At 46.9% G+C, this 10,159-nt stretch overlaps 2 protein-coding genes across 2 annotated transcripts in view; one reads left to right on the top strand and one right to left on the bottom strand.

Annotated features, from left to right (window-relative positions):
* Window positions 1-2,531: 2,531 nt before the first annotated feature.
* On the bottom strand, window positions 2,532-9,792 carry gstt1a (glutathione S-transferase theta 1a). The gene is made up of 5 exons (XM_056591749.1): window positions 9,264-9,792; window positions 8,640-8,727; window positions 7,796-7,952; window positions 6,528-6,704; window positions 2,532-2,916 (listed from the first exon to the last, which is right to left on the bottom strand). The coding sequence occupies exons 1-5, from the start codon at window positions 9,367-9,369 to the stop codon at window positions 2,716-2,718; spliced, it is 729 nt and encodes a 242-aa protein (XP_056447724.1). The 5' UTR covers window positions 9,370-9,792; the 3' UTR covers window positions 2,532-2,715.
* Window positions 9,469-10,159, top strand: part of mmp11a (matrix metallopeptidase 11a) — a 27,475-nt gene continuing 26,784 nt past the window's right edge. The window contains exon 1 of the mRNA XM_056591741.1: window positions 9,469-9,713. The gene's annotated coding sequence lies outside the window, so the exon portion shown is untranslated. The remainder of the gene's footprint in view (window positions 9,714-10,159) is intronic.

Genomic DNA, 10,159 nt, shown 5'->3' with positions numbered 1-10,159 from the left:
TAATTGGCACACACTCTCCGGTCCCCCTTTTTGAACAGGGGAACCACCACCCCGGTTTGCCACTCCTTTGGCACTGTACCCGACTCCCACGCAATGTTGAATAGGCGTGTCAACCATGACAGCCCCTCAACACCCAGAGCCTTTAGCATTTCTGGCTGGATCTCATCAATCCCTGGGGTTTTGCCACTGCGGAGATGTTTGACTACCTCAGTGACCTCCACCAGGGAAATTGACGACGAAACACCATCAACCTCGAGCTCTGCCTACATCATAGAGGGCGTGTTATTCGGATTCAGGAGTTCCTCAAAGTGTTCCTTCCCACGTCCGACTTCCTCCTTAGTTGAGGTCAACAGAGTCCCATCCTTACTGTACACAGCTTGGATGGTTCCCTGTTTCCCCCTCCTGAGGTGCCGGATAGTCTTCCAGAAACACTTTGGTGCCGACCGAAAGTCCTTCTCCATGGCCTCTCCGAACTTCTCCCACACCCGCTGCTTAGCCTCCGACACGGCAGCAGCTGCAGACCTTCGAGCCTGTCGGTACCCTGCAACCGAGTCAGGAGTCCTCCAGGATATCATATCCCGGAAGGCCTCCTTCTTCAATCGGACGGCTTCCCTGACCACCGGTGTCCACCACGGTGTCCGAGGGTTACCGCCCCTTGAGGAGCCTAAGACCCTGAGGCCACAGCTAGCTGCCGCAGCTTCAGCAATGGAGGCTTTGTACACCGCCCATTCCGGCTCAATGCCCCCAACCTCCACAGAAATGCCAGAAAAACTCAGCCGGAGGTGTGAGTTGAAGATACCTAGGACGGGGGCCTCCTCCAGACGTTCCCAATTCACCCGCACTACTCGTTTGGGCTTACCAGGTCTATCCGGAAATTTCCCCCATTCCCTGATCCAACTCACCACCAGATCGTGGTCGGTTGACAGTTCCGCCCCTCTCTTTACCCGAGTGTCCAAAACATGCAGCCTCAGATCAGATGACACGATCACAAAATCGATCAACGATCTTCGGCCTAGGGTACTCTGGTACCAGGTACACTTATGAGCACCCTTATGTTCGAACATGGTGTTCGTTATGGATAATCCATGACTAGCACAGAAGTCCAATAACAAACGACCGCTTGGGTTTAGATCAGGGAGGCCATTCCTCCCCACCAAAACTCTCCAGGTGTCTCCATCGTTGCCCACATGGGCGTTGAAGTCTCCCAGCAACTACGGAGTCCCCTACTGGAGCCCCATACAGGACTCCATTCAGGGTCTCCAAGAAGGCCGAGTACTCTGAACTGCTGTTTGGTGTATACGCACAAACAACAGTCAGAGTTTTCCCCCCTACAACGCAAGAGGGTCGCAGGGAGGCGACCCTCTCGTCTACCGGGGTAAACTCCAACACCGCGGCGCTCAGCCGGGGATTTATGAGTATCCCCACACCCGCCCGGCGCCTCACGCCCTCGGCAACTCCGGAGAAGAATAGAGTCCAACCCCTATCCAGGAGTACGGTACCAGAGCTGAGACTGTGCGTGGAGGTAAGCCCCACCGGATATAACTGATAGCGCTCCACCTCCCTCACAAGCTCTGGTTCCTTTCCCCACAGCGAGGTGACGTTCCACGTCCCCAGAGCCAGCATCTGCCGCCTGGGTCTGGTCCGTCGAGACCCCTGACCTTCGCTGCCACCCATGTGGCTGCGCACCCGACCCCAACGGGTCATCCCACAGGTGGTGGGCCCATGGGATGAAGAGAGGGAGGGTGCCACGTCATTTGTTCGGGCTATGCCCAACCGGGCTCCATGGCAAACCCGGCCACCCGGCGCTCGCCATCAAGCCCTCCGTCTGGGCCTGGCTCCAGACGGGGGCCCCGGGCTTCCTCCGGGCCGGGTCACATCTCCTCTTCTTTCGTTGTTCATTGGAGTTTTTGAACCATTCTTAGTCTGGCCCCTCACCTGAGACCACTCTGCCATGAGAGACCCTACCAGGAGCACAAGGCTCCAGACAACACAGCCCTCAGGTTCACAGGGACACACAAACCTCTCCACCACGATAAGGTGACGGTTCGAGGAGAGGTTGTTGATCTGATCTTAAACACATTGCACTTTCTAAAATGCTTTTTTAACTTTGGCTTTATTTTCTATCTATTTTACTCATTTTTTGCATATGTTTTCTGTCAATTATTTTATTTTATATTATTTTAATTTATTGTATGACAATGTTATATGTGAAGCATTTGAGTCTGCCTTGTGTGCTTTATAGTGCTTTATAAAAAAAGTTTCCTTGCCTTGCCTACATTTCTCTCCCTCCCTCTCTCTCTTTCGCTTTCTCTCTCATTTCGTTCTGTGGAGCGCGTTAATTTTCTGAGAAACGCTCCCATTCAAAATGCATTGGTTAACATTTCGTTCTGTGTAGCACGAAAAAAGTCGGACAATCGTGCTCTGGGACACGATTCAATGATTAACGTTTGTGAGCATGAGCACAAAATCGCTTGATGCCGTGTTGATCGTTAAGGTCATGGTAATAGTGGTGCATGGAGAATGCTGGACAATATACAGTCAACACAATGTTGCATTGCTCAACACAAGGTTTAATCCACACCACAAATTAAGAAATATCTCAATCAAAGTTCAAGAACTACCTTTGGAATGAAACAAATGAAACGATAATGAAAATTATTCATCACCCTGCATATACGAAAACGTGAACTGAAGTGGAGCAGCTTGACCTGACGCTCAGGTGAACATCTTGTTGATGCGAGGCTTGAGGAACTCCAGCATGCCGTTGTCCTGGAAGGTTTTGGCCAGGCAGTCCACATTCATGATGCTTTGGTGAGCTTCATCAAACAGCTCCTCTCCGATCACCTTCTTCACACGCTCTCTCCAGGCACTCAGTGCTGGCTGGCCCTCAAACACATCCAGACCAGTTCCAACCGGCTGCAAACCAGAGCATTATTTTTGATCAATAAATATAAATATATATATCATGTAAAACGATATATAGGGGTATATATGTATATATATTATATATATATATATCAGTGGCGGCTGGTGGTTTTTAAAGTGAGGGAGGAAGGACTGCGCGCTTGGTTGCCATTGGCCTGCTTGCACTGTTGGTGTATGGTGGCATAAGAATGTGAGACTCAAGTTGTTTCAGGGTGTTTTGGTGAACTACAAAATAGCAGGGAGGGAGTTATGTGAATAAAATGTATGCAAAGCCACCAGTGGCATCACTGTAATTTGAGAAGGAAAGGATGCAAAGCATATTAGTAAAATCAGGCCTACTATTGATTTGTAAAAGTAAATAAAAAAATCTGGGCCTATCATTGGGCCTATTTTTGCCCTCACTGACTGTAGTTATTTAGCTATGTTTATTTTCAGTAACAATTGTTTTAAGAAAAGACTTAAGAAACAAAGTGATGCCATTTAAAATACATCATGCTTTGAATCATTCACTAACACCCTTTCCACAATATCAAACAGAGCGGTCAGAGTAACAAACTAGTAAAAGAACAACAAGAACATTATTTCAAAACTATTTACATGGGCTGTAAGCCTAACTATTCAGATTGAGGGACTTAATTTATAGATCAGGTCAATCCTCCTTGCTGTTTGAGTTGCGAAGACATCAGTGACCTGGTCATACCAAACTGGATCTTTTTTAAGTGATTTCAGAATTTTCTTTTCAATCGAAATAATGGCCAGATTTGTTAACCTCTCCTGCCCCATCGCATTCCGTGTGTACGTTTTAATTCGTTTCAGGCAGGAAAAACTTCGCTCAGCTCCTGCAGAGGTGGCACCAATTGTAGCAATCAGAGACATAAGTTTGTACAGCTGTGGCATCGCTCCATCAAGGCGGAGAAGCCCAAACGATCGAGGTGTTGGAAGCGCTGGGTGATTTGGGTGAGCATGCTGTCGTGGATGGCATCATAAAGCGCTCTGTATGCCTGACAGGGATTTAGCAGCCTTCTTTTTGCCCTGTGAGATACATCAGGGTCTTCTGTTTGAGTGGCAGCCCTGGTGTAAATCTTGTCGAAGACACTTTCAGTTCGTCAATTATTTGTAGGAGGTTTTCAATGCGCCGTTTGCAGAAAGCGATATTCATTGACTTGTGCTGTAAGATGTCAAAGACCACATCAGTGTGTGCAAACAACTGCTCAAATGTGAAGAGAAAAAACACAAATTCAAACTCTTCCATCTTACACCTCAAACCATCAGCCAAACGAATAGTCTCGTCGTCCATCGTTGGACGCACAATAATATTCTCGAAGATGTTGTGTAGTTCGTCATAATTAGAAGCAACCGTATTCACTACTCGGGAGGAGAAGTTCCAGCGAGTCGGAGCGTTCCGGGGCAGCCGAGCCGCACCTGAATTCCTCGAGTAAAGCTACCCTCTTGCTTGACTTGGAGAAAAAAGAAGTGAAGCCACCCAAGTGAGCAAAGAAGTACTTTGCTTGGGGAATGGCCTTAACACCCTGACTTAAAACCAGGTTTAAGCGATGTGCATAGCAGTGGACAAATGTTGCACAGGGAGCCACATCTCTCACCTTAGCCTGCAGGCCATTCAAGTGCGAGGCCATGACCGCGGCACCATCATAGGTTTGGGCGACAAGTTTATCCTTGAAATTGAAACCTGACAACTCAGCCTGCACGAATTCGAACAATGACTTAGCATCTCGACCATCGGACACATCAAAAAAGCCTAAGAAGCGTTCCTGAATGGTACCATAGTCATCAACATAGCGCAAGATGACAGACAGCTGTGAATGACAGCTTATGTCTGTGGTCTCGTCGATTTGCCAAGAAAAGAATGGTGTCCTGTTAAGTTCCTTTTTTATCTCTGTTTTAATCGAACTGTGAATGGCTGCGATTAAATCGTTTTGGATTGTTTTTGACGTGCCTGTGAAGACAGTCGAGCTTTCCATATGTTCTGCCAGAACGCGGTCATACTGAGCTATCACCTCCACAAGCTCCCTGTAATTTCCCTTGTTGTTAGAATTTTCCCCTTCGTCATGCCCCCTAAATGACAACTCTTGCATGCCCAGGTAAGCTGTTGCATCTAACAGACGTTTCACCACATCCCTATTGCCACGCACTTTAGCATTGTGCTGTTGGATTTGCAGCCGCACACCCTCATCTACAACCTGATCTATAGGCATGGTGCCTAGCAAGGAAAGTCGGATAGCAGCACCAACGTGATCTTGACACTTGTCGTGGCGTTTGGTTGCCCTATCAAGATTTTTCACATCAGTGAAACCATGAACAGCCCACGTTGGAGATTTGCTATTATTCATAAGCAAACAAGGCCAGCAAAAAAGTAGATTGCTTGTAATGCTACCAGTAAGCCATGCGTACCTAGCAAACCATGTGGCACTCACAACACTGACGTTGCCATTACTTCTTGTGACCTTTATTTTGGGAAGTGGTCTACCTCTTTCTTTGGTCGCTAACTTAGCACTGTAAGTGAATGAATGGAATGATTTTTGTAATAAGACGTTAACAATGTCCTCCGTTTCCAATGTTTCCATTGTGCATTTAGGATCTCGCTATCGCAGATTTCACTTGCTCTGCGTCTGCAGTGAGCACTGCGGCAATGCAGACCGGGTTTGTTATCGACAGCGTTGCCAGATTGGGCAGATTTCCCGCCCAATGATAATTTTTCCAGCCTAACATGGTTAAAAGTAGCCCAATTGGGTGGGAAATCTGACCAATCTGGCAACACTGCTCAACATCCAGGGATCCTGCTTATTGGTTCATAGCGCAGACGGATAGATTTTTGCGCGAATCAGACCCCTTACGCCTCGTGCCCACTGCACCGTCAGTCAACGGACGTGGGAAGGCGTGGCTGACGGATGGGGGAGTAGTCTTTGCAGATGCATCCGTCAGCCAATCAAATCGGTTCGCCGGGTTCTTCCCGCTTCTTCCTGCTTGTTGCGAGGCAAGATGACCCGCTTTCCCGCTTTCCAGTATCGTCAGAGCCCGAGTCGCGTCACAGTGCTTACATTTGCATACGCGATCTGATTGGATGACGGAACCGTCGCTGCCGAAAAAGTTGAACATTTTTCAACTTTCTGACGGTGGCGAACGCTCCAACTGAACGGACGGATCCACAATGCATTGCGCGTCCGTCCCCATTCAAAGTCAATGGGCAACGGACAACTGACGGAGGCAGTGGGCACGGGGCGTTAAGGTCCCACCCACTCAGAGGAGGATTTTCCTCCTCTCTCCCATTGAAACCCATGTTATCCACCGGCCGCCAGTACTTTCGGGGAAATGAATGGGAGTCAACGGAGGCAAAGGGAGGACGTTCCTCCCTGAAGTAATTGCCGATAGGCGATAGGGGGTGCTAATGTCCCTTTACCCAGGGAAACTAACATTATATATTCAAAGGCAATAAAGTAGTCATATTTAAGGGCATTAATTCATTACAATAGTCTGGGCAATCTACATTTTTTATTCTCAACAATGTTAGGGAGGATCTTCCTCCCTCTCCTCAATGGAGAAGCCTCCACTGATATATATACATACCAGAAGGACAGGTATATTACCTGCATGATCTCAACAATGGCCACCAGGTCTGCCAGGGAAACCTCTTCCCCAGCGATGAAGCTGCTGTCCTTTAGAAACTTGCTCTGAAACAAATCCATGGTCTGCTTCAGGTCCTCAAGCGCTGAGTCCATCTTCTCCTTCGGAACAGCCACGCCTGTTACCACGGGAACCACAGCCTTCAAAAGACAAGTGTATATTATTCAGTTGCCGTAGTTTGTTCCAAGATCACCGTAGCTCTCAAACATTCATTACATTTAGTCGTTGGAGGGTAACAAGTGAGGCTGAGAGACATACAATCAAACTTGTAGTCGTAAGAGTAACCGAAAATTACTCCAAGTGCTGTGCAACCTTGTAATGGCGCGTTTCCACTGCAGGGTGCGGAACGGATCGGATCGCAAAGGTGCGGGTCGGGTCACGTTTCCACCGCCAAAAGTGGGCGTGACCCGGACTTTGCCGTACCCGTTACGGCCCCATTCTCGGGACTCCTCCGTTGCGGTACCCAAAACTAGACCAGACGCCTGAAAGGGTCCCGTGAAATTCTAGCTACACCCCCCCTCCGTTGATTGGTCGACAGAATCATCACTTCCGGGTGACGCGGGGATAAAAACAAACAAACAGTAGCCTCGAGGTATTATTCTTTACAATTAACATGTCGCGTAAAAAGCTTGCTTGGGCGAACAAGGAGGTGGAGACGTTCGTCTGCATTCTTGGGGAGGAAGACGTTGTTTACGATGTTTACGTAGCTGCCGCGGCGATCGACATCCGGCCTACCACCAAGGGTACTGTCGGCAGTGGAAACGCAACCTCGGAACTGAGCTGGGCTTTACCGCCCCCTCCCTACCGCACCTTTGCGATCCGATCCGTTCCGCACCCTGCAGTGGAAACGCGGCATAACTGAACACCAACTGGATGGAGTGCAGGGTGGGGCGGGGTAGGGGGGGAAGTCTGATTTAATCAACAACAGGAGATCATGAGATCATTAGAACCGCTAGGAGCTATGTGACATTGTCTAGGGACTAGAAACATTCCTCATCAGAGCAAGGAACCATCCCCCCTAGGAGCAAGGTGACACTATCTCAGAGCTAGGAAACATCCTCGGCAACATCCTCTAGGAACTGAGAAGCATCCTTTAGGAGCTAGGAAACATTCTCTCAGAGCTAGCTGACATTGTCTAGGTAGCTAGAAACCTTACTAGGAGTAAGGAACCATTCTCTAGGAGCTAGGAAACAAGGTAGGGAGCCTCCTAGGAAGCAGCAGGATGCCCTACCCTAAACCAGAAGACCTTTGAGCCATGGGCCCGCAGCGCGGTGTGCTGCCAGGACAGGAACTCGTTGACAAGGGCTCGACGCTGGAGGTCAGAGGGGTACCAGTGACCAGGGACCAGCTGGGGGAACTTCTCCACCATGTACTGGAGGATAGCCACGCTGAGACACACACACACACACACACACACACACAAACACACACACACACACACACACACATTTATAAAGACACACACACACACACACATAAAGACACACACAACCACACATAAAAAACCGACACATTAAAAACAAAGACACACAAACACACACACACAAACACAAACAGAGAGGCACACACACGCACACATAAAGACACACACACATAAAGACACACACATAACAGAAAATATTTAAACAAGCATGTAGCTTAAAATAACCTGGGCATATCTGTAGTCAATGCAGACCGATATCGATTTCAAGGATGTGAATATAAAATAACACTATCAACAATATCTGTTGTAAAATCACTATCAACAATATCAGTTGTAAAATCACATTTTACAACTGATATTTTTCTACAAATTAAAAATGCTTTAACTCTCTTTGTTTGCAAAATGTTTACTACGAAAACACCTCCTACTCTAGCTCGGTAGTTTTCGTCACACAGTTGCAAGTTGCACAGTTGACTTTAGATGAAGCAACATAAGAGTCAACCAACTCATCGATTTCTGGTTATATTTTATCTAAAATGTCCTTTCGTTTGATTTCAATCTATGAATTTCTGTAAGAATATAGATAAATAAAAAATGAAAACAAGGCTGATGGTTAAAATGTTTCAGTGTGTTAAAATAATCTTTTTTTTACCTTTCTGTCAGGATAAAGTCGCCGTCTTTCATAGCTGGCACCTTCCGCACCACACTAACTTTACCAAAATCCTCCCCAAACTGCTGACCTTGGGATTTACATTATTAATCTAAGCACCCACAGACACACAAGCATTGTTGACTGAATGGGTTAAAATAAATGAAAGGCTATATGGAAGAAGAGAAGCCCTCCTAGACACACACAAATAATGAGGTTTGACATCGCTATTTGCTCTATTTGAATACATATATAGATACACATATTACACTCATTTCCATTGGAATGCAAAATGTGCATAGATCTACAGACCAACTGCCTATGGGGGCTGATATTGAACAAGGTAATGCAAGCTGTTGAGATCTGCTCTTGGGTCAGCCTGCAAGCTGCAGCTCCCTCGCAGCCATCCACCCATTACAAGTGCTCTGTTCCCCACACACACACAGAAGCATCCTTGAGTACACACAATCACACACGCACACTCACACACTTGTAAACACATACATACACATCTGTGTCTCAATGTGTTAAATAAAATAATGATCTACATGGTTAAAGCACAGTCCTCTTAGGCAAATAAAAATAAATAAGGATGAGATGTATCAAGGGTGAAACACGAAGGCCCACCTGCAGAGAGGTCCACTGATTTGAAGGTGAAGGGGATGCCGGTCCTCTTGGCCAGGAGATAGACGGAGCGGCAGGGCTGTGAGTGGAGGTCCAGGTACAGCTCCATGTTCTCCTCCACGTTGTGCCGTCACGGTCTGCTCAGGAACCGCACCAACCGCCTCTTTTGTCCCTCCTACGGCTCTGCCAGCAGCCTCGCTAAGTGATAGCGACAGTTCAAAGTATGCCGTCTGTCGTGGATGACTGGTCTGAACTTTGGCCTTAAGCTTTGACCAACATTTTGTAATTATTGGAAATGATTTGGCCGAAGGAATGATTACAAACTAGCCGACAACCCCAATTAGCCGAGACGTGTGTGACGGCACAACCAATTACAACCAATGAGCTTTAAAGGCTTCTGTTACAGCCACTGATCGGATGTAAAGGCATCCACTGCCAGGAACAACTGTTTAGGTATGTAGGCTTTAACTGCTAGTTATAAACTTTCAAATATAAAGTCTTCAACTACAAGTAACAACTGATCAAATATAGAGGCTTCAGAGTTTGTCCCACAATCAAATTCATATATTAGTTTCTGCGTCGGTGCTTGAATGTGGCTGAAAGGTAAGTCAACTAATGGTGTTTACATTGAATCCGGAAGATAAGAGCTGAACGCTTTCCAATACTGGTGAGGGTTAAGGTCCAGGAGCCTATGATGTCTCATGACGCCTTTATTCACACCACTAGTTTACAGCTTTCCGGACTGAAGGAAGAATCTCTTTGAAGTCATGTTATTATCAATAAATGCACGTGTTTAATACCATGTGTGGTAGGTCATGAATAGTGTTTAATATCAGAAGTGTGGATGGAGTAGTTCAAAATATTGTCTGTATTAATATTATACTGTTGGTGTTGATATT

This window comes from Gadus chalcogrammus, chromosome 6 (genome assembly GCF_026213295.1).
Source record: "Gadus chalcogrammus isolate NIFS_2021 chromosome 6, NIFS_Gcha_1.0, whole genome shotgun sequence".
NCBI lineage: Eukaryota > Metazoa > Chordata > Actinopteri > Gadiformes > Gadidae > Gadus > Gadus chalcogrammus.
Note: the sequence above shows the minus strand (reverse complement) of the source record. Positions and strands in the feature narration are given on the sequence as shown.

Coding starts and splice junctions, on each gene's coding strand:
- gstt1a (XM_056591749.1), bottom strand. CDS start 9,369: ATGGAGCTGTACCTGGACCTCCACTCACAGCCCTGCCGCTCCGTCTAT. Junction 6,705..7,795: donor CAAAGGTCTTCTGGTTTAGG/GTAGGGCATCCT, acceptor TGTCTTTTGAAG/GCTGTGGTTCCCGTGGTAAC. Junction 2,917..6,527: donor CCATTGTTGAGATCATGCAG/GTAATATACCTG, acceptor TCTGGTTTGCAG/CCGGTTGGAACTGGTCTGGA.